Here is a 25,130-nt window from a genome sequence, read left to right on the forward strand (position 1 = left end):
AAGTATTTTCATACGTATTTATCTCTCGTGACCCTCTCAGCAACCTCGTGAGGTGACGATCCAAACCCATTGCCACCGAGTCAATTCTGACTCATAGCGACCCTATAGGACAGAGTAGAACTACCCCAGAGCTCTCTACAGTGTCTTCATCACTGAGCGAAAGGGTAAGAGCTTTTCTGGGGATGTTGGCCACACACTCCAAAGGGAGCTCGGAACTTACTGGTTGGGCGGGAGGTGTCCTGAACTGTTGACCATCGAGCTGTTGACAAATAAAGAAAATGATTATCAGCAGAGAGTGAACCCAGATGTAAACCGTGGACTTCAGTTAATAATAAGGCATCAAGAGTGGTCCACCAATTAGTGTAACAAAGATACCACAGGAATGCAAGATGGAAGCAGAGAAGACTTTGTTCAGGTGCAGGGCAAGCACATGGGAATTCTCTGTGCTTCCTGTACAATTTGGGGACCAAATGCTCTGAAAAATAAAGTCTATATCGGTATTGGTGATGGCTGCACATAATTCCTGTTATTAAAAACTCATTGCCATCGAGTCGATTCTGACTCATAGTGACCCTACAGGACAGAATAGAACTCCCGCATAGAGTTTCCGAGCAGAGTTTGCAAACACTATTGGGCAGTTGTACTCTGTCCTATAGGGACGCTATGAGTCAGAATCCACTCCACAACAGCACTTTTATTTATTTATTTATTTAGGGATTTTTAACCCCTTGTCCCTTCTCTAGTGTCTAGAACACTAGAAACCGTGGTGTCTCTGTGTAGTCAGCCTGGCCACCCCTCTCTGGAGAAATCACATATTATGTCCTTTCAGTGATGTCTGCTCTGTTTAGAGCAATGCTTCCTGCGTTTTAGTCAGGTGAGGAGTCCATAAAGTACACTCAGCCACAGAGATTTCTCTGTCTCTGCCTGATCCCCTGGGAACTCCACCCAAGAAAGGCGGGAGGTGGGAGAAAGGGGTTTAAGAAAACGCTGTGCTTGTTGATAGGGTTATTTGCACTATTATTTATTCCTAAGAACAAGCTCTCCCTTTGGATAACATTTTCCAAGTATTTTCACACGTATTTATCTCTCGTGACCCTCTCAGTATCCTCGTGAGGTGAGGATCCAAACCCGTTGCCATCAAGTCAATTCTGACTCATAGCGACCCTATAGGACAGAGTAGAACTGCCCCAGAGCTCTCCACACTGTCTTCATCACTGACGGAAAGGGTAAGAGCTTTTCTGGGGATCTTGGCCACACACTCAAAAGGGAGCTCAGAACTTACTGGTTGGGTGGGTGGTGTCGTGAACTGATGGCCTACTAGCTGTTGCCAAAAAAAAAATGATGATCGGTAGAGAGTGAACCCAGATGTAAAGCATGGACTGTAGTTAATAACAAGGCATCAATAGTGGTCCACCAATTACTGTAACAAAGATACCACAGGAATGCAAGATGGTAGCAGGACAGACTTTGTTCAGGTGGAGGGCAAGCACATGGGAATTCTCTGTGCTTTCTGTACACTTTTTGGACAAACTGCTCCGAAAAATAAAGTCTATATCGGTATTGGTGATGGCTGCACATAATTACTGTTCTTGAAAACCCATTGCCATCGAGTCGATTCTGACTCATAGTGACCCTATAGGATAGAGTAGAACTCCCGCATAGAGTTTCCGAGCAGAGTTTGCAAACACTGTTGGGCAGTTCTACTCTATCCTAAAGGGTTGCTATAAGTCAGAATCAACTCCACAACAACAGTTTTATTTATTTATTTATTTATTTATCTACTTTTTAACCCCTTGTCCCTTCTCTAGTGTCTAGAACACTAGAAACCGTGGTGTCTCTGTGTAGTCAGCTTAGCCACCCCCTCTCTGGAGAAATCAAATATTATGTCCTTTCAGTGATGTCTGCATTGCTTAGAGCAATGCTTCCCACGTTTTAGTCAGGTGAGGAGTCCATAAAGTACACTCAGCCACAGAGATTTCTCTGTCTCTGCCTGATCCCCTGGGAACTCCACCCAAGAAAGGCGGGAGGTGGGAGAAAGGGGTTTAAGAAAACGCTGTGCTTGTTGATAGGGTTATTTGCACTATTATTTATTCCTAAGAACAATCTCTCCCTTTGGATAACATTTTCCAAGTATTTTCACACGTATTTATCTCTCGTGACCCTCTCAGCAACCTCATGAGGTGAGGATGCAAACCCATTGCCATCAAGTCAATTCTGACTCATAGCGACCCTATAGGACAGAGTAGAACTGCCCCAGAGCTCTCCACAGTGTCTTCATCACTGACGGAAAGGGTAAGAGCTTTTCTGGGGATCTTGGCCACACACTGAAAAGGGAGCTCGGAACTTACTGGTTGGGCGGGTGGTGTCCTGAACTGTTGGCCAACCAGCTGTTGACAAATAAAAAAAGTGATTATCACCAGACAGTGAACCCAGATGTAAAGCGTGGACTTTAGGTATTAACAAGGCATCAATAGTGGTCCACCCATTAGTGTAACAAAGATACCACAGCAATGCAAGATGGAAGCAGGGAAGACTTTGTTCAGGTGGAGGGCAAGCACATGGGAATTCTCTGTGCTTCCTGTACAATTTGGGGGCAAACTGCTCTGAAAAATAAAGTCTATATCGGTATTGGTGATGGCTGCGCATAATTACTGTTATTAAAAACTCATTGCCATCGAGTCGATTCTGACTCAGAGTGACCCTATAGGACAGAGTAGAACTCCCGCATAGAGTTTCCAAGCGGAGTTTGCAAACACTATTGGGCAGTTGTACTCTGTCCTATAGGGACGCTATGAGTCAGAATCCACTCCACAACAACAGTTTTATTTATTTATCGATTTTTTAACCCCTTCTCCCTTCTCTAGTGTCTAGAACACTAGAAACCGTGGTGTCTCTGTGTAGTCAGCCTGGCCACCCCCTCTCTGGAGAAATCAAATATTATGTCCTTTCAGTGATGTCTGCTCTGTTTAGAGCAATGCTTCCCGCGTTTTAGTCAGGTGAGGAGTCCATAAAGTACACTCAGCCACAGAGATTTCTCTGTCTCTGCCTGATCCCCTGGGAACTCCACCCAAGAAAGGCGGGAGGTGGGAGAAAGGGGTTTAAGAAAATGCTGTGCTTGTTGATAGGGTTATTTGCACTATTATTTACTCCTAAGAACAATCTCTCCCTTTGGATAACATTTTCCAAGTATTTTCATACGTATTTATCTCTCGTGACCCTCTCAGCAACCTCGTGAGGTGACGATCCAAACCCATTGCCACCGAGTCAATTCTGACTCATAGCGACCCTATAGGACAGAGTAGAACTACCCCAGAGCTCTCTACAGTGTCTTCATCACTGAGCGAAAGGGTAAGAGCTTTTCTGGGGATGTTGGCCACACACTCCAAAGGGAGCTCGGAACTTACTGGTTGGGCGGGAGGTGTCCTGAACTGTTGACCATCGAGCTGTTGACAAATAAAGAAAATGATTATCAGCAGAGAGTGAACCCAGATGTAAACCGTGGACTTCAGTTAATAATAAGGCATCAAGAGTGGTCCACCAATTAGTGTAACAAAGATACCACAGGAATGCAAGATGGAAGCAGAGAAGACTTTGTTCAGGTGCAGGGCAAGCACATGGGAATTCTCTGTGCTTCCTGTACAATTTGGGGACCAAATGCTCTGAAAAATAAAGTCTATATCGGTATTGGTGATGGCTGCACATAATTCCTGTTATTAAAAACTCATTGCCATCGAGTCGATTCTGACTCATAGTGACCCTACAGGACAGAATAGAACTCCCGCATAGAGTTTCCGAGCAGAGTTTGCAAACACTATTGGGCAGTTGTACTCTGTCCTATAGGGACGCTATGAGTCAGAATCCACTCCACAACAGCACTTTTATTTATTTATTTATTTAGGGATTTTTAACCCCTTGTCCCTTCTCTAGTGTCTAGAACACTAGAAACCGTGGTGTCTCTGTGTAGTCAGCCTGGCCACCCCTCTCTGGAGAAATCACATATTATGTCCTTTCAGTGATGTCTGCTCTGTTTAGAGCAATGCTTCCTGCGTTTTAGTCAGGTGAGGAGTCCATAAAGTACACTCAGCCACAGAGATTTCTCTGTCTCTGCCTGATCCCCTGGGAACTCCACCCAAGAAAGGCGGGAGGTGGGAGAAAGGGGTTTAAGAAAACGCTGTGCTTGTTGATAGGGTTATTTGCACTATTATTTATTCCTAAGAACAAGCTCTCCCTTTGGATAACATTTTCCAAGTATTTTCACACGTATTTATCTCTCGTGACCCTCTCAGTATCCTCGTGAGGTGAGGATCCAAACCCGTTGCCATCAAGTCAATTCTGACTCATAGCGACCCTATAGGACAGAGTAGAACTGCCCCAGAGCTCTCCACACTGTCTTCATCACTGACGGAAAGGGTAAGAGCTTTTCTGGGGATCTTGGCCACACACTCAAAAGGGAGCTCAGAACTTACTGGTTGGGTGGGTGGTGTCGTGAACTGATGGCCTACTAGCTGTTGCCAAAAAAAAAATGATGATCGGTAGAGAGTGAACCCAGATGTAAAGCATGGACTGTAGTTAATAACAAGGCATCAATAGTGGTCCACCAATTACTGTAACAAAGAGACCACAGGAATGCAAGATGGTAGCAGGACAGACTTTGTTCAGGTGGAGGGCAAGCACATGGGAATTCTCTGTGCTTTCTGTACACTTTTTGGACAAACTGCTCCGAAAAATAAAGTCTATATCGGTATTGGTGATGGCTGCACATAATTACTGTTCTTGAAAACCCATTGCCATCGAGTCGATTCTGACTCATAGTGACCCTATAGGATAGAGTAGAACTCCCGCATAGAGTTTCCGAGCAGAGTTTGCAAACACTGTTGGGCAGTTCTACTCTATCCTAAAGGGTTGCTATAAGTCAGAATCAACTCCACAACAACAGTTTTATTTATTTATTTATTTATTTATCTACTTTTTAACCCCTTGTCCCTTCTCTAGTGTCTAGAACACTAGAAACCGTGGTGTCTCTGTGTAGTCAGCTTAGCCACCCCCTCTCTGGAGAAATCAAATATTATGTCCTTTCAGTGATGTCTGCATTGCTTAGAGCAATGCTTCCCACGTTTTAGTCAGGTGAGGAGTCCATAAAGTACACTCAGCCACAGAGATTTCTCTGTCTCTGCCTGATCCCCTGGGAACTCCACCCAAGAAAGGCGGGAGGTGGGAGAAAGGGGTTTAAGAAAACGCTGTGCTTGTTGATAGGGTTATTTGCACTATTATTTATTCCTAAGAACAATCTCTCCCTTTGGATAACATTTTCCAAGTATTTTCACACGTATTTATCTCTCGTGACCCTCTCAGCAACCTCATGAGGTGAGGATGCAAACCCATTGCCATCAAGTCAATTCTGACTCATAGCGACCCTATAGGACAGAGTAGAACTGCCCCAGAGCTCTCCACAGTGTCTTCATCACTGACGGAAAGGGTAAGAGCTTTTCTGGGGATCTTGGCCACACACTGAAAAGGGAGCTCGGAACTTACTGGTTGGGCGGGTGGTGTCCTGAACTGTTGGCCAACCAGCTGTTGACAAATAAAAAAAGTGATTATCACCAGACAGTGAACCCAGATGTAAAGCGTGGACTTTAGGTATTAACAAGGCATCAATAGTGGTCCACCCATTAGTGTAACAAAGATACCACAGCAATGCAAGATGGAAGCAGGGAAGACTTTGTTCAGGTGGAGGGCAAGCACATGGGAATTCTCTGTGCTTCCTGTACAATTTGGGGGCAAACTGCTCTGAAAAATAAAGTCTATATCGGTATTGGTGATGGCTGCGCATAATTACTGTTATTAAAAACTCATTGCCATCGAGTCGATTCTGACTCAGAGTGACCCTATAGGACAGAGTAGAACTCCCGCATAGAGTTTCCAAGCAGAGTTTGCAAACACTATTGGGCAGTTCTACTCTGTCCTATAGGGACGCTATGAGTCAGAATCCACTCCACAACAACAGTTTTATTTATTTATCGATTTTTTAACCCCTTCTCCCTTCTCTAGTGTCTAGAACACTAGAAACCGTGGTGTCTCTGTGTAGTCAGCCTGGCCACCCCCTCTCTGGAGAAATCAAATATTATGTCCTTTCAGTGATGTCTGCTCTGTTTAGAGCAATGCTTCCCGCGTTTTAGTCAGGTGAGGAGTCCATAAAGTACACTCAGCCACAGAGATTTCTCTGTCTCTGCCTGATCCCCTGGGAACTCCACCCAAGAAAGGCGGGAGGTGGGAGAAAGGGGTTTAAGAAAATGCTGTGCTTGTTGATAGGGTTATTTGCACTATTATTTACTCCTAAGAACAATCTCTCCCTTTGGATAACATTTTCCAAGTATTTTCATACGTATTTATCTCTCGTGACCCTCTCAGCAACCTCGTGAGGTGACGATCCAAACCCATTGCCACCGAGTCAATTCTGACTCATAGCGACCCTATAGGACAGAGTAGAACTACCCCAGAGCTCTCTACAGTGTCTTCATCACTGAGCGAAAGGGTAAGAGCTTTTCTGGGGATGTTGGCCACACACTCCAAAGGGAGCTCGGAACTTACTGGTTGGGCGGGAGGTGTCCTGAACTGTTGACCATCGAGCTGTTGACAAATAAAGAAAATGATTATCAGCAGAGAGTGAACCCAGATGTAAACCGTGGACTTCAGTTAATAATAAGGCATCAAGAGTGGTCCACCAATTAGTGTAACAAAGATACCACAGCAATGCAAGATGGAAGCAGGGAAGACTTTGTTCAGGTGCAGGGCAAGCACATGGGAATTCTCTGTGCTTCCTGTACAATTTGGGGACCAAATGCTCTGAAAAATAAAGTCTATATCGGTATTGGTGATGGCTGCACATAATTCCTGTTATTAAAAACTCATTGCCATCGAGTCGATTCTGACTCATAGTGACCCTACAGGACAGAATAGAACTCCCGCATAGAGTTTCCGAGCAGAGTTTGCAAACACTATTGGGCAGTTGTACTCTGTCCTATAGGGACGCTATGAGTCAGAATCCACTCCACAACAGCACTTTTATTTATTTATTTATTTAGGGATTTTTAACCCCTTGTCCCTTCTCTAGTGTCTAGAACACTAGAAACCGTGGTGTCTCTGTGTAGTCAGCCTGGCCACCCCTCTCTGGAGAAATCACATATTATGTCCTTTCAGTGATGTCTGCTCTGTTTAGAGCAATGCTTCCTGCGTTTTAGTCAGGTGAGGAGTCCATAAAGTACACTCAGCCACAGAGATTTCTCTGTCTCTGCCTGATCCCCTGGGAACTCCACCCAAGAAAGGCGGGAGGTGGGAGAAAGGGGTTTAAGAAAACGCTGTGCTTGTTGATAGGGTTATTTGCACTATAATTTATTCCTAAGAACAAGCTCTCCCTTTGGATAACATTTTCCAAGAAGTTTCACACGTATTTATCTCTCGTGACCCTCTCAGTATCCTCGTGAGGTGAGGATCCAAACCCGTTGCCATCAAGTCAATTCTGACTCATAGCGACCCTATAGGACAGAGTAGAACTGCCCCAGAGCTCTCCACACTGTCTTCATCACTGACGGAAAGGGTAAGAGCTTTTCTGGGGATCTTGGCCACACACTCAAAAGGGAGCTCAGAACTTACTGGTTGGGTGGGTGGTGTCGTGAACTGATGGCCTACTAGCTGTTGCCAAAAAAAAAATGATGATCGGTAGAGAGTGAACCCAGATGTAAAGCATGGACTGTAGTTAATAACAAGGCATCAATAGTGGTCCACCAATTACTGTAACAAAGAGACCACAGGAATGCAAGATGGTAGGAGGACAGACTTTGTTCAGGTGGAGGGCAAGCACATGGGAATTCTCTGTGCTTTCTGTACACTTTTTGGACAAACTGCTCCGAAAAATAAAGTCTATATCGGTATTGGTGATGGCTGCACATAATTACTGTTCTTGAAAACCCATTGCCATCGAGTCGATTCTGACTCATAGTGACCCTATAGGATAGAGTAGAACTCCCGCATAGAGTTTCCGAGCAGAGTTTGCAAACACTGTTGGGCAGTTCTACTCTATCCTAAAGGGTTGCTATAAGTCAGAATCAACTCCACAACAACAGTTTTATTTATTTATTTATTTATTTATCTACTTTTTAACCCCTTGTCCCTTCTCTAGTGTCTAGAACACTAGAAACCGTGGTGTCTCTGTGTAGTCAGCTTAGCCACCCCCTCTCTGGAGAAATCAAATATTATGTCCTTTCAGTGATGTCTGCATTGCTTAGAGCAATGCTTCCCACGTTTTAGTCAGGTGAGGAGTCCATAAAGTACACTCAGCCACAGAGATTTCTCTGTCTCTGCCTGATCCCCTGGGAACTCCACCCAAGAAAGGCGGGAGGTGGGAGAAAGGGGTTTAAGAAAACGCTGTGCTTGTTGATAGGGTTATTTGCACTATTATTTATTCCTAAGAACAATCTCTCCCTTTGGATAACATTTTCCAAGTATTTTCACACGTATTTATCTCTCGTGACCCTCTCAGCAACCTCATGAGGTGAGGATGCAAACCCATTGCCATCAAGTCAATTCTGACTCATAGCGACCCTATAGGACAGAGTAGAACTGCCCCAGAGCTCTCCACAGTGTCTTCATCACTGACGGAAAGGGTAAGAGCTTTTCTGGGGATCTTGGCCACACACTGAAAAGGGAGCTCGGAACTTACTGGTTGGGCGGGTGGTGTCCTGAACTGTTGGCCAACCAGCTGTTGACAAATAAAAAAAGTGATTATCACCAGACAGTGAACCCAGATGTAAAGCGTGGACTTTAGGTATTAACAAGGCATCAATAGTGGTCCACCCATTAGTGTAACAAAGATACCACAGCAATGCAAGATGGAAGCAGGGAAGACTTTGTTCAGGTGGAGGGCAAGCACATGGGAATTCTCTGTGCTTCCTGTACAATTTGGGGGCAAACTGCTCTGAAAAATAAAGTCTATATCGGTATTGGTGATGGCTGCGCATAATTACTGTTATTAAAAACTCATTGCCATCGAGTCGATTCTGACTCAGAGTGACCCTATAGGACAGAGTAGAACTCCCGCATAGAGTTTCCAAGCAGAGTTTGCAAACACTATTGGGCAGTTCTACTCTGTCCTATAGGGACGCTATGAGTCAGAATCCACTCCACAACAACAGTTTTATTTATTTATCGATTTTTTAACCCCTTCTCCCTTCTCTAGTGTCTAGAACACTAGAAACCGTGGTGTCTCTGTGTAGTCAGCCTGGCCACCCCCTCTCTGGAGAAATCAAATATTATGTCCTTTCAGTGATGTCTGCTCTGTTTAGAGCAATGCTTCCCGCGTTTTAGTCAGGTGAGGAGTCCATAAAGTACACTCAGCCACAGAGATTTCTCTGTCTCTGCCTGATCCCCTGGGAACTCCACCCAAGAAAGGCGGGAGGTGGGAGAAAGGGGTTTAAGAAAATGCTGTGCTTGTTGATAGGGTTATTTGCACTATTATTTACTCCTAAGAACAATCTCTCCCTTTGGATAACATTTTCCAAGTATTTTCATACGTATTTATCTCTCGTGACCCTCTCAGCAACCTCGTGAGGTGACGATCCAAACCCATTGCCACCGAGTCAATTCTGACTCATAGCGACCCTATAGGACAGAGTAGAACTACCCCAGAGCTCTCTACAGTGTCTTCATCACTGAGCGAAAGGGTAAGAGCTTTTCTGGGGATGTTGGCCACACACTCCAAAGGGAGCTCGGAACTTACTGGTTGGGCGGGAGGTGTCCTGAACTGTTGACCATCGAGCTGTTGACAAATAAAGAAAATGATTATCAGCAGAGAGTGAACCCAGATGTAAACCGTGGACTTCAGTTAATAATAAGGCATCAAGAGTGGTCCACCAATTAGTGTAACAAAGATACCACAGCAATGCAAGATGGAAGCAGGGAAGACTTTGTTCAGGTGCAGGGCAAGCACATGGGAATTCTCTGTGCTTCCTGTACAATTTGGGGACCAAATGCTCTGAAAAATAAAGTCTATATCGGTATTGGTGATGGCTGCACATAATTCCTGTTATTAAAAACTCATTGCCATCGAGTCGATTCTGACTCATAGTGACCCTACAGGACAGAATAGAACTCCCGCATAGAGTTTCCGAGCAGAGTTTGCAAACACTATTGGGCAGTTGTACTCTGTCCTATAGGGACGCTATGAGTCAGAATCCACTCCACAACAGCACTTTTATTTATTTATTTATTTAGGGATTTTTAACCCCTTGTCCCTTCTCTAGTGTCTAGAACACTAGAAACCGTGGTGTCTCTGTGTAGTCAGCCTGGCCACCCCTCTCTGGAGAAATCACATATTATGTCCTTTCAGTGATGTCTGCTCTGTTTAGAGCAATGCTTCCCGCGTTTTAGTCAGGTGAGGAGTCCATAAAGTACACTCAGCCACAGAGATTTCTCTGTCTCTGCCTGATCCCCTGGGAACTCCACCCAAGAAAGGCGGGAGGTGGGAGAAAGGGGTTTAAGAAAACGCTGTGCTTGTTGATAGGGTTATTTGCACTATTATTTATTCCTAAGAACAAGCTCTCCCTTTGGATAACATTTTCCAAGTATTTTCACACGTATTTATCTCTCGTGACCCTCTCAGTATCCTCGTGAGGTGAGGATCCAAACCCGTTGCCATCAAGTCAATTCTGACTCATAGCGACCCTATAGGACAGAGTAGAACTGCCCCAGAGCTCTCCACACTGTCTTCATCACTGACGGAAAGGGTAAGAGCTTTTCTGGGGATCTTGGCCACACACTCAAAAGGGAGCTCAGAACTTACTGGTTGGGTGGGTGGTGTCGTGAACTGATGGCCTACTAGCTGTTGCCAAAAAAAAAATGATGATCGGTAGAGAGTGAACCCAGATGTAAAGCATGGACTGTAGTTAATAACAAGGCATCAATAGTGGTCCACCAATTACTGTAACAAAGATACCACAGGAATGCAAGATGGTAGCAGGACAGACTTTGTTCAGGTGGAGGGCAAGCACATGGGAATTCTCTGTGCTTTCTGTACACTTTTTGGACAAACTGCTCCGAAAAATAAAGTCTATATTGGTATTGGTGATGGCTGCACATAATTACTGTTCTTGAAAACCCATTGCCATTGAGTCGATTCTGACTCATAGTGACCCTATAGGATAGAGTAGAACTCCCGCATAGAGTTTCCGAGCAGAGTTTGCAAACACTGTTGGGCAGTTCTACTCTATCCTAAAGGGTTGCTATAAGTCAGAATCAACTCCACAACAACAGTTTTATTTATTTATTTATTTATTTATCTACTTTTTAACCCCTTGTCCCTTCTCTAGTGTCTAGAACACTAGAAACCGTGGTGTCTCTGTGTAGTCAGCTTAGCCACCCCCTCTCTGGAGAAATCAAATATTATGTCCTTTCAGTGATGTCTGCACTGCTTAGAGCAATGCTTCCCACGTTTTAGTCAGGTGAGGAGTCCATAAAGTACACTCAGCCACAGAGATTTCTCTGTCTCTGCCTGGTCCCCTGGGAACTCCACCCAAGAAAGGAGGGAGGTGGGAGAAAGGGGTTTTAGAAAATGCTGTGCTTGTTGATAGGGTTATTTGCACTATTATTTATTCCTAAGAACAATCTCTCCCTTTGGATAACATTTTCCAAGAAGTTTCACACGTATTTATCTCTCGTGACCCTCTCAGCATCCTCGTGAGGTGAGGATGGAAACCCATGGCCATCAAGTCAATTCTGACTCATAGCGACCCTATACGACAGAGTAGAACTACCCCAGAGCTCTCCACAGTGTCTTCATCACTGAGCGAAAGGGTAAGAGCTTTTCTGGGGATCTTGGCCACACACTCCAAAGGGAGCTCGGCACTTACTGGTTGGGCGGGAGGTGTCCTGAACTGTTGACCATTGAGCTGTTGACAAATAAAGAAAATGATTATCAGCAGAGAGTGAACCCAGATGTAAAGCGTGGACTTCAGTTAATAATAAGGCTTCAAGAGTGGTCCACCAATTACTGTAACAAAGAGACCACAGGAATGCAAGATGGTAGCAGGACAGACTTTGTTCAGGTGGAGGGCAAGCACATGGGAATACTCTCTGCTTCCTGTACAATTTTTGGGCAAACTGCTCTGAAAACTAAAGTCTATATGGGTATTGGTGATGGCTGCACAAAATTCCTGTTATTAAACACCCATTGCCATCGAGTTGATAATGGCTCATAGTGACCTTATAGGACAGAGTAGAACTCCCACATAGAGTTTCCAAGCAGAGTTTCCGAACACTATTGGGGAGTTCTACTCTATCCTAAAGGGTTGCTATGAGTCAGAATCAACTCCACAACAACAGTTTTATTTATTTATTTATCTATTTTTTAACCCCTTGTCCCTTCTCTAGTGTCTAGAACACTAGAAAATGTGGTGTCTCTGTGTAGTCAGCTTGGCCACCCCCTCTCTGGATAAATCAAATATTATGTACTTTCAGTGATGTCTGCACTGTTTAGAGCAATGCTTCCCATGTTTTAGTCAGGTGAGGAGTCCATAAAGTACACTCAGCCACAGAGATTTCTCTGTCTCTGCCTGATCCCCTGGGAACTCCACGCAAGAAAGGCGGGAGGTGGGAGAAAGGGGTTTAAGAAAACGCTGTGGTAGTTGATAGGATTATTTTCACTATTATTTATTCCTAAAAACAATCTCTCCCTTTGGATAACATTTTCCAAGTATTTTCACATGTATTTATCTCTCGTGACCCTCTCAGCAACCTCGTGAGGTGAGGATTCAAACCCGTTGCCATCAAGTCAATTGTTACTCATAGCGACCCTATAGGACAGAGTAGAACTGCCCCAGAGCTCTCCACAGTGTCTTCATCACTGACGGAAAGGGTAAGAGCTTTTCTGGGCATCTTGGCCACACACTCAAAAGGGAGCTCAGAACTTACTGGTTGGGCGGGTGGTGTCCTGAACTGTTGGCCAACGAGCTGTTGACAAATAAAAAAATGCTTATCAGCAGATAGTGACCCCAGATGTAAAGCATGGATTTTAGGTACTAACAAGGCATCAATAGTGGTCCACCAATTACTGTAACAAAGATACCACAGGAATGCAAGATGGAAGCGGGGAAGACTTTGTTCAGGTGGAGGGCAAGCACATGGGAATTCTCTGTGCTTCCTGTACAATTTTTGGGCAAACTGCTCTGAAAAATAAAGTCTATATGGGTATTGGTGATGGCTGCACATAATTCCTGTTATTAAAAACCCATTGCCTTCGAGTCGATTCTGACTCATAGTGACCCTATAGGACAGAGTAGAACTCCCGCATAGAGTTTCCAAGCAGAGTTTCTAGACACTATTGGGCAGTTGTACTCTGTCGTATAGGGTCGCTATGAGTCAGAATCAACTGCATAACAACAGTTTTATTTATTTATTTATTTATCTATCTATTTTTTAACCCCTTGTCCCTTCTCTAGTCTCTAGAACACTAGAAAATGTGCTGTCTCCGTGTAGTCAGCCTGGCCACCCCCTCTCTGGAGAAATCAAATATTATGTCCTTTCAGTGATATCTGCACTGTTTAGAGCAATGCTTCCCGCATTTTAGTCAGGTGAGGAGTCCATAAAGTACACTCAGCCACAGAGATTTCTCTGTCTCTGCCTGGTCCCCTGGGAACTCCACCCAAGAAAGGCGGGAGGTGGGAGAAAGGGGTTTAAGAAAACGCTGTGCTTGTTGATAGGGTTATTTGCACTATTATTTATTCCTAAGAACAATCTCTCCCTTTGGATAACATTTTCCAAGAAGTTTTACACGTATTTATCTCTCGTGACCCTCTCAGCAACCTCGTGAGGTGACGATCCAAACCCATTGCTACCTAGTCAATTCTGACTCATAGCGACCCTATAGGACAGAGTAGAACTGCCCCAGAGCTCTCCACAGTGTCTTCATCACTGACGGAAAGGGTAAGAGCTTTTCTGGGCATCTTGGCCATACACTCCAAAGGGAGCTCAGAACTTACTGGTTGGGTGGGAGGTGTCCTGAACTGTTGACCATCGAGCTGTTGACAAATAAAAAAAATGATTATCACCAGAGAGTGAACCCAGATGTAAATCGTGGACTTCAGTTAATAATAAGGCATCAATAGTGGTCCACCAATTACTGTAACAAAGATACCACAGGAATGCAAGATGGTAGCAGGGAAGACTTTGTTCAGGTGGAGGGCAAGCACATGGGAATTCTCTGTGCTTCCTGTACAATTTTTGGGCAAACTGCTCTGAAAAATAAAGTCTATATGGGTATTGGTGATGGCTGCACATAATTACTGTTATTGAAAACCCATTGCCATCGCGTCCGTTCTGACTCACAGTGACCCTATAGGATAGAGTAGAACTCCTGCATAGAGTTTCCAAGCAGAGTTTCCAAACACTATTGGGTAGTTCTACTCTGTCCTATAGGGTCGCTATGAGTCAGAATCAACTCCACAACAACAGTTTTATTTATTTATTTATCTATTTTTTAACCCCTTGTCCCTTCTCTAGTGTCTAGAACACTAGAAAACGTGGTGTCTCTGTGTAGTCAGCTTGGCCACCCCTCTCTGGATAAATCACATATTATGTCCTTTCAGGGATGTCTGCTCTGTTTAGAGCAATGCTTCCCGCGTTTTAGTCAGGTGAGGTGTCCATAAAGTACACTCAGCCACAGAGATTTCTCTGTCTCTGCCTGGTCCCCTGGGAACTCCACCCAAGAAAGGAGGGAGGTGGGAGAAAGGGGTTTAAGAAAACGCTGTGCTTGTTGATAGGGTTATTTGCACTATTATTTATTCCTAAGAACAATCTCTCCCTTTGGATAACATTTTCCAAGTATTTTCACATGTATTTATCGCTCGTGACCCTCTCAGTAACCTCGTGAGGTGAGGATCCAAACCCGTTGCCATCAAGTCAATTCTGACTCATAGCGACCCTATAGGACAGAGTAGAACTGCCCCGGAGCTCTCCACAGTGTCTTCATCACTGAGGGAAAGGGTAAGAGCTCTTCTGGGGATCTTGGCCACACACTCAAAAGGGAGCTCAGAACTTACTGGTTGGGCGGGTGGTGTCCTGAACTGTTGGCCAAGGAGCTGTTGACAAATAAAAAAAAAGATTATCAGCAGAGAGTGAACCCAGATGTGAACCATGGACTTTAGTTAATAATAAGTCATCCATAGTGGTCCATCTAATTACAATGGATTCCAACTGCAAACCTTTTGGTTAGCAGCCGAACTCTTAACCACTGTGCCACCAGGACTCCAATTACTGTAATTAGCGTAACTATAATTACACACATGAAAAATCTTAAATTGGCAAATGTTGTATTATATTTGTCCTTTACAACAGTTAAAAAAAATAATGATCAGTTTTTCTTCATCCATCTGACACAACTATTGAGTGCTTGCTTGCTCTGTGCCAGGCCATATGCCCACTTGGGTTTACAGAGAGGGGCTGGGTCCAGGCTTCACTCTCCTGGAGCTCACAGCCTGGAGAGAGGACACCAGAGAGCTAGTGCCGCACAGTGTAATGAGGCTGGTGGATGTAAGCCCAGGAAAGAGGAAGAGTCCAAAGGTTGGCTGCTGACCCAGACTGGGTGGGGAGAAGGAGGCCGGTAACCAAGGAGGGCCTGGCAGAAAGCTGGAAGGGTGTTGCAGGCAGAGGAAACAGCATGAGCAAAGGGACTGAGGTATGACAGTACCTGGCACAGGTGTGGATGGAGTGGCAGGGGAGGGAGAGATGGAACTCTTTTTGAAGTCAGGACTGGAATTGTGCTATAGAATGGGGGTCTTTACCCCGAAGGCCTTGGGGAATCACCTGAAGGGTGATGAGGTCAGGATGATCTTTGCTTTGCATAAAGGTGACTCTGGCTGCAACATGGAGAATGCATGGGAGGAGGAAGCTGGGAACCACCGCAGGCAGTGAGGAGGAGGTGGAGGTGGAGTGCAGTAAGGATAGTAAGGAGCCTGGAGGGTGCTGGGAATATTCAAGGGAGGGCTGGAGCAGCTCGGGAGCGGGCAATGGAAGCCATTCCATGTGGAGCTCAGCCGTGAAGCAGGCCCCAGTCAGCCTTCACTGACCAGGGCATGGTGTCTGGGAGGACAGGAGTACCCCACACAGGCAGCAGACCTCTCCTTGGGCCTTAGGCTGCCAGGCCTCTGAAGAGGGGTGAACGTCTGGAGAGGAGTGAAGTTTTCCAGGGAAGCTCACAGTGAGAGCAGCCAGAGAGAGGCCCAACCTTCCTCGGGTTGGGACATGGCTGCAAGGGACCCAGCCCCTCATGGAGGGTGCAATAGCAAACTCTTCAGAGGGTGAGCGACAAGCCCTGAGCAGCCCAAAGAGCAGCCACTGCGAGAGCAGAAGGAGGGGCAGCCGGAGGTTAGACGAAATTACGGTACTTACCAGGTGTGGTTACGTAGCTCCCTACAAAGAGAGAGAAGAAAAGTGTCAGTCACAAAAGTGTGGCCAGGAGGAGTGTGGCCTGAACAAGGGCAGGGACCCACCCATATGGCTCACAGCCAGACCCCATGACTGAGCGCCCCCCCCACAGGCCCACTGAGTTACTGTCCTCAAGAGAAAGCCTAAGTGCCTAAATATGCTTCTCCCATTGTGCTTCCTCCACATCATTATTTGGGGGACATCAGCATCACAGCACACCACCTGTCTGTCAGTTTGTCATACTGTGGTGGCTTGCATGTTGCTGTGCTACTGGTATTTCATACCAGCAGGGTTGCCCATGGTGGACAGGCTTTAATAAAGTTTTCAGACTAAGACAGATTAGGAAGAAAAGCCTGGGCTCTGCTTAGCAATGCACTCTGAGGGCCAGAGTATTTTTATCCCACCAAACCAGACAAGAGGACTGACATGTTGTGGGCTCAACTGGTACCACCTACATACCCTAAAGTTTTCAGGGAAGGGTCTGGAGAGGCAAAAATAACTTCACACACCCCTCCTGTGGCTCCTGGTTGGGGACTGTTGAGGTAACCAGGAAGAAAAGGGACACCCATGACAAAGTCAAATCAGATGGATTGCACAGGAGATGCCACCGTGGGAAGCAAAGGCTGAAGACGCTGAGCCGATCTGAAACTCAGCCACTGCCGGTACTCTGCACCGAGGGTGGAGCATTTGTCAGCTACCTCCCGTTGTGAGGAGGCACCGGGAAAAGCCTAGTCAGATCCTGTCCATTCTTTCCAACCTCAAGGTGATTGATTAGCTCTGTGTGTGAATGATGGTGGCTGAGCTGATCCAAAACCAACCCTTTGCCTTGCATGTTTTAAGCAAAATATTTCAGCCAGACTGACTATGTATGATCTTTAAGGTCTAGCCGTAGGCGATTACAAGGCTTTGCCTGGCAAATCTCCTGAGAGAAGCTGTCCTCCTCGCGAGACTTTGTGTGCTGCGTTCTCTGGAGGGAGTTGTAGTCAAGGACTCAGGGCTCGTCTCCCCTTGGCCAGCCATGTCTTATGCATATCTGCATTTCTAGTCCAGATGCCTTCTTATAAGTGGCCTCAGCTGAGACGCTATTCCCTGATTGACTTGGTGTATTTCTGCTCTTTACCCTCTCCCCTCTCTTCCCAAGGTCCATAAAGAGGCTTTTGTTGGGGACACCTAGTCAGGGAGATATTTCCCCTATCTGTGCTGCGTGTTGTCTGACCCTGAAAGGAACACTGGGGAGCCAGAGCTTTTCTCTTTTTCCTCTTGCCTACGTTTCATGTTTCACAGTAAGTGAAAAAAGTCTTGATTGTTGCTTTCAGTTTGCTTCCTTAACCTAATTGACCACCTCAACACCTGGAGGTTCTGGAAAGATTACCCACGACTCTTGGCAGAGAGCTAAGGAGGCTTCAATGAAATAGGAAATATAGAACACATTTTGAGTAAGAAGAACAAAATACAAAAACACTCTCTTCATGAGCAAACCCCACTCCAAGAGAGGGAGCCTAATGTCTTTGAGACCCACCTGAGCAGATGACGCCAGCATCCTCATAGTGACCACAGTTATGAGAGAGCCAACCTCTGTGGGGACAGCTCCACAGGTAGGACTCGTGTCCTGAGCAGCTCACATCGTCCAGGACGATCTGTCCTGAGCCCTGACCAAACCGGGCATTTCCTGGAGCTGATATGGCCCAGCCACAGCCCAGCTGCCTGCAGACCACGTTGGCATCATTGGTGTCCCAGAGGTCATCACACACAGTGCCCCAGGAGCCTTGGTACAGAACCTCCACGCGGCCCTGACACCGGTCACCTCCATTTACCAATCTCAGGGCCAAACCGGAATCTGTCTCTGGAAGAGGGCACAAGAATTTCTCACTGATGTATAAACCTTGGGATAATTCCTGAAGTGTGTCTGGGCTCTGGCCAAGGACAGTGACCCGACAGACACTGACCCAGGCAAATTTGCTTGGAGAGCACATTATACCTTCACTCCCCCTCTACTCAATCCCCCTGAAAAATGAGGTTGCAAGGAATCACATGGATTTGAGGAGTTACTAGGGCCTACACTGAATAACCAGAGAGGACCTACCAAGACAGGACACCAGCATGGCTTCCAGAAGAGACCTAGGACCTGGCTCTTCCAGCTGATTCAGCTATTCTCAGGATAGACAAAGCAAGGGACCTACCCAGATGAGGCCCAATGCCTTACTCTGAAGGTTCCCCCTCCCTGAGCTCATGCATGTCATTGTCAACTCAGTTCCTCATGACTCTCAAATCATGGATACTCTGCATATAGGGAGCTGCAGGGATGGCGGATGGGAATATGTACCTGTTGTTACTGCAGGTGTGGATGTTAAGGGCTGTGGATCTGCAGAATGCAAATAGAGGAGAAAAAGTTGATTTAGACATTGTAGGAGGAGGTTCATATGCCAAAACTCATGGGGCCATTTAGACCTCATGGCCCTGAATCCCACACTGGGACTCTGACCATCACAGGCCATGTGTCCTGTACAAGTCAACAAAGGTCTCTACCTCTCAGGAAGTTATCTATGAAATGTCCTTAAGGTAGGAAGTCAGACTGGTACCATCCAAATCTCTAAGTCTGTGATTTATTTTTCTCCATTAGCAACTTTTCTCCTGCCTATTTTTTATGACAGTTTACTGGATGATGCACCTGTGTTCATCACCAAGATGTAAGTACATGAGGGAGGATATCAGACCTCCCAAGAGCCAGGAAAACTCCCAGTACATGAACAATGCTCCTTCTCTCTGGAGAAGATGTGGCCTTGCTGAGGATGACCCTGGACTGAGGACAAAAAACCAGCATTAAAATTATTCCCTCAGGCAGAAGTTCATAGTTTATCATTCAGAATGCTCATTTGAGATTAATCAGAGGTGGGCCAAGATGGTAGTCAGATGCTTCCTGTGGTTCCTCTTAAAAAAAAAAGACTCCCCCCGCCCCAAAAAAGTGAATAGACTGTATATGACAACCTAGGAGCCCTGAACATCAAAAGCAAAGTTGAGGAATTGGACTGAGTGGCAGGGGGAGGGAGACACGGTTCAGAAGCAGCGAGGAGTTGCCAGGCCTGACCCAGTGGGAATTGGCACCCTGCAGGCCAGGCTGGCTGGTGCAAGTCGTGAGGCAAGCAGTGGTGTTCGGGATGCATTTTCCACATTGGGAGAGACTGAGCAGCAGAGAATCTACTCAAGCCTCCAGAACCAGTGAAAAGTGGCACTCAATCAGCCATCAATAAGTACATACATCTAACCTACCGTGCGGATCAAAAAACATTCCTTTGGGAAAAATCACTCTCCCATTTGCCCAGTACCTCCCCACTCTGCATTGGGTCCCAGGCCAGCTTCAGAGATTGCCACGTGCTCTGGGATGGAAGTAAGACCTATAATGTACCCTGAGCCATTCTCCCAGGTTTGGAGAGGAAACAAATTAAGAAACAAGAAAAAATAATCTACCAGCTCCCCTAAGCTGGGAACTAAGGGCAGGCACAGCTCCTTTGCCTAGGCACAGGCATAAGGGGTCCACGGACATTGAATGCCTTTCACCCCTGCATAGACCCGTGTGGGCCCATTTCAACAGCGTAGGCCCTCAGCACAGTACAACAGGGTATATACCTGAAGCCTAACTTCAACTGTATCAGCTATATGGTGGAGTGGCAAGTTCTTGACTTTTCACACCACTCTGCCTATTAAGCAGGGTCCTCACTCACCCACGGCAGGGGCCTGAAAACTGGTGGGTCAGCACGTGATTGCAGCCAGATACCTGTGCCTACACGAATTACCCCTGCCCATCTAGGATTGTAGGTGAGAGCCTGCACCACACACTTGGTGACTGATTACCTGGACACCTGAGCTGAATCCATACAAGAAAAGTAAATGGACTCCTGGGTTCACATACCTAGTAACAGATCTAACCACTGGGTGACAGGATGTTAGAGCTTCAAAGGTGCCAATAATCAAACTTGCTCACACAAGCAGCCTATTTGGGCATATCAGAACAAAACAAGAAGCTAAGACACAGTAAGCGAACATAAAATAAATAAATATAATAACTTATTGATGGCTTGGAGACAACAGTCAATATCAAATCACATAAAAAGGCAGACAACAATGGCCTCAGAAAGCTCTGAAAACAAAGAATCAATAAACCTTCCAGATGAAGAGAATTTCCTGGAATTACCAGGGGTAGAATAAAAAAGATTAATATACAGAACTCTTCAAGAGATCAGGAAGAAGATCAGGCAAAACACAGAACAAGCCAAGGGACACAAAGATAAAGCAATAGAGGAACTTAAGAAGGTTATAGAAGAGCATAATGACAAATTTAACAGGCTGCAAGAATCCATAGAAAGAGGTCAAAGAGAAACCCAGAAGATTAACAATGAAATTTCAAAATTAAACAACTCAATAGAAAGTCATAGGCACAGAATTGAGCCAACAGAAGTCAGAATTAGTGAGATTGAAGATAAAGCACTTGACACCAACTTATTTGAGGAAAAATCAGGTAAAAGAATTTTTAAAAATGAAGAAATCCTAAGAATTACGTGGAGCTCTATCAAGAGAAATAACCTACAAGTAATTGGAGTACCAGAACAAGGAGGGATAACAGAAAATACAGAGAGAATTGTTGAAGATTTGTTGGCAGAAAATTTCCCTGATATCATGAAAGGTGAGAAGATATCTATCGAATCCCACAAAGACAGATCCCAAAAGAAAGTCACCAAAACATCTTATAATCAAACTTGCCAAAACCAAAGATAAAGAGAGAATTTTAAGAGCAGCTAGGGATAAACAGGAAACCCTGGTGGCATGGTGGTTAAGTCCTATGGCTGCTAACCAAGGCGTCAGCAGTTCAAATCTGCCAGGCACTCCCTGGAAACTCTGTGGGGCAGTTCTACTCTGTTCTATAGGATTGCTATGAGTTGGAATTGACTCGACAGCAGTGGGTTTTGTTTTGTTTTGTTTTTTAGGGATAAACAAAAAGTCATCTACAAAGGAGAGTCAATAAGGCTAAGCTTAGACTACTCAGCAGAAATGACACAGGCAAGAAGGCAATGGAATGATGTATATAAAGCCTTGAAGGAAAAAAATTGCCAGTCAAAGTTATATATTCAGCAAAACTGTCTCTCAAACATGGAGGCAAAATTAGGGCATTTCCAGATAAAAAGAAGTTTAGGAGATTTGCAAAAACCAAACCAAAATTACAAGAAATACTAAAGGGAGTCCTCCAGTTAGAAAATCAATAACTTCAGACAACAACTCAAGACTAGGACACAGGACAGAGCACCCAGATGTCAACCTAGATAGGGAAGTCACAAAAATAAAGCTAAAACACTGAAAATAGGGAAACAGAGACATCAATATGTAAATGATGACATTAAAACAAAAAACAGGGACTAAAAAATGTAGTCAAAGGTCTTTCATATGGAAAGGATGTCAAGGGGATATAAAAAAATAAAAGGTTGGTTTACACTTAGAGAAATAGTGATAAATATTAAGGTAACCACAAAGGAAACTAACAATCCTAGACATCAAAGTAAAAAACAAGAAAAACAAAAAGATTCAACAAATACAAAATCAATAACAATGAAAAAGATGAAAAGAAAATACATGAAGAAAAACAACTCAGCACAGAAAACGAAGTGGAACAAAGAGATTGTCAACAACACACACAAAAAAAGACATCAAATGACACCTCTAAACTCATACCTATCAATAATTATGCTGAATGTAAATGGATTAAATGCACCTATAAAGAGACAGAGAGTGGCAGAATGGATTAAAAAACACAATCCGTTTATATGCTGCCTACAAGAGACACACCTTAGACTCAGAGTCACAAACAAACTAAAACTCAAAGGATAGAAAAAAATATATCAAGCAAACTACAATCAAAAAAGAGCAGGAGTGCAATGTTAATTTCTGACAAAATAGACTTTAAAGTAAAATCTGCCACAAAGGATAAGGAAGGACACTAAATAATGATTAAAGGGTCAATACACCAGGAGGACATAACCATAATATATATTTACACACCCAATAACAGGGCTCCAAAATACATAATACAAATTCTAACAGTACTGAAAAGAGAGATAGACAGTTCCACAATAACAGTACGAGACTTCAACACACTACTTTTGGTGAAGGACAGAATATCCAGAAAGAAGCTCAATAAAGAAACAGAAGATCTAAATGCCACAATCAAACAACTTGGCCGCATAGACATATACAGAACACTCCATTCAACAGCAGACAAGTATACTTTCTTTTCCAAAGCACATGGAACATTCTCCAGAATAGACCACGTATTGGGCCAAAAAGCAAGCCTTAACAGAATCCAAAGCATCGAAATATTACAAAGCATCTTCTCTGACCATAAGGCCATAAAAGTAAAAATCAATAACAGAAAAAGTGAGGGGGGAAAAAAACACACTGGAAACTGAACAACATCTTGCTCAAAAACTGTGGGGTTATAGAAGAAATTAAGGAAAGAATAAAGAAATTCACAGAGTCAAATGAGAATGAAAACACATCCTACCAGAACCTTTGGGACACAGCAAAAGCAGCGATCAGAGGTGAATTTATACAATAAATACACACATCCAAAATGAAGAAAGGGCCAAAATCAAAACATTAACCCTACAACTCAAGCAAATAGACAACGGCAAATGAAGACCTCAAGCACCAGAAGAAAACAAATGATAAAAAATAGAGCAGACTTAAATAGAGAATAGAAAAACACTTGAAAGAGTTAACAAGACCAAAGGCTCGTTCTTCGAAAACAAACAAACAAAATCAATAAACCATTGGGCAAACTGAGAAAAGAAAAACAGAAGAGGAAGCAAATAACCCTAATAAGAAATGAGATGGGCGATATCACAACAGACCCAACCAAAATTAAAAGAATCATAACAGAATACTATGAAAAATTATATTCTAACAAGTTTGAAAACCTAGAGGAAATGAACAAATTTCTAGAAATAATGCCTACCTAAACTAACACAAAGAGAGGTAGAGGAACTAAATAAACAAAAGGAGAGATAGGTAAAGTAACCAAAAAACTACCCCCCCCCCCAAAAAAAAGCCCTGGCTCTGACTGCTTCACTGGAGAATTCTACCAAACTTTTGGAGAACAGTCAACACTACTACTACTAAAGGTATTTTAGAGCATAGAAAAGGAAGGAATACTCCCAAACTCCTTCTATGAAGCCAGCATAACCCTGATACCAAAACCAGGTAAAAAAAAAAAAAAAGAAAATTGCAGACCAATATTCCTCATGAGGAAACCCTGGTGATGTAGTGGTTAAGAGCTATGGCTGCTAACCAAAAAGTCAGTAGTTCAAATCCACCAGGTGCTCCTTGGGAACTCTGTGGGGCAGTTCTGCTCTTTCTCATAGGGTCACTAAAGGGTTTGGTTTTTTGATCCCTGATGAACATAGATGCAAAAGCCCTCAACAAAATTCTAGCCAATAGAATTCAACAACATATCAAAAAAAATAATTCACCATGACCAAATGAGATTCATACCAGGTATGCAGGGATGGCTCAAGATGAGAAAAACAATCAATGTAACCCATCATATAAATAAAACAAAAGACAGAAACCACACGATCTTACCAATTGATGCAGAAAAGGCATTTGACAAAGTTCGAAACACATTAATAATAAAAACTCTCAGCAAAATAGAAATAGAAGGGAAATTCCTCAACATAATAAAGGGCATTTATATGAAGTCAACAGCAAACATCATCCTAAACAGAGAGAGCCTGAAAACATTCCCCTTCAGAGTTGGAACCAGACAAGGATGACCTTTATTACCACTCTTATTCAACGTTGTGCTGGAGATCCTAGCCAGAGCACTTAGACTACACAAAGAAATAAAGGGCATCCGAAGCGGTAAGGAAGAAGTAAAAGCATCTCTATTTGTAGATGATATGATCTTATACACAGAAAACAAAGAATCCACAAGAAAACTACTGGAACTAATAGAAGATTTCAGCAAGGTATCAGGATACAAGATAAACATATAAAAAGCAGTTGAATTCCTCTACACCAACGAATAGAACTTTGAAAAGGAAATCACCAAATCAATACCATTTACAATAGTCCCCAAGAAGATAAAATACTTAAGAATAAATCTAACCAGAGACATAAAAGACCTATATAAAGAAAACTACAAGACACTACTGCATGAAAACAAAAGAGACCTACGTAGTTGGAAAAACATACCTTGATCATGAATAGGAAGACTCAGCGTTGTGAAAATGTCTATTCTACCCAAAGCAATCTACAGATACAATGCAATCCTGATCCAAATTCCAATGGCATTTTTAATGAGGCGGAGAAACAAATCACCAACTTCATGTGGAAAGGGAAGAGGCCCTGAATAAGTAAAGCGTTACTGAAGAAGAAGAAGAAGAAAGTGCGAGGCCCCACACTACCTGATTTTAGAACCTATTATACCGCCATGGTAGTCAAAACATCCTGGTACTTGTACAACAACAGATACATAGACCAATGGAACAGGATTGAGAATCCAGACATAAATCCACCCACATGTGAGCAGCTGATATTTGACAAAGGCACAAAGTCCATTAATTGGGGGAAAAGACAGTCTCTTTAGCAAATGATGCTGGCATAACTGGATATCC

General features: G+C 44.0%; 1 protein-coding gene across 1 annotated transcript in view; it reads right to left on the reverse strand.

Annotated features, from left to right (window-relative positions):
• DMBT1 (deleted in malignant brain tumors 1) overlaps positions 1-25,130 on the reverse strand; it is a 233,323-nt gene that overhangs the window by 186,045 nt on the left and 22,148 nt on the right. Inside the window, exons 12-13 of the mRNA XM_064269899.1 lie at positions 20,190-20,209; positions 17,990-18,461 (exon numbers count right to left, since the gene is read on the reverse strand). Coding sequence (XP_064125969.1) covers positions 17,990-18,461; positions 20,190-20,209 — 492 coding nt within the window. The remainder of the gene's footprint in view (positions 1-17,989; positions 18,462-20,189; positions 20,210-25,130) is intronic.

Source organism: Loxodonta africana, chromosome 16 (genome assembly GCF_030014295.1).
Source record: "Loxodonta africana isolate mLoxAfr1 chromosome 16, mLoxAfr1.hap2, whole genome shotgun sequence".
Classification (NCBI taxonomy): domain Eukaryota; kingdom Metazoa; phylum Chordata; class Mammalia; order Proboscidea; family Elephantidae; genus Loxodonta; species Loxodonta africana.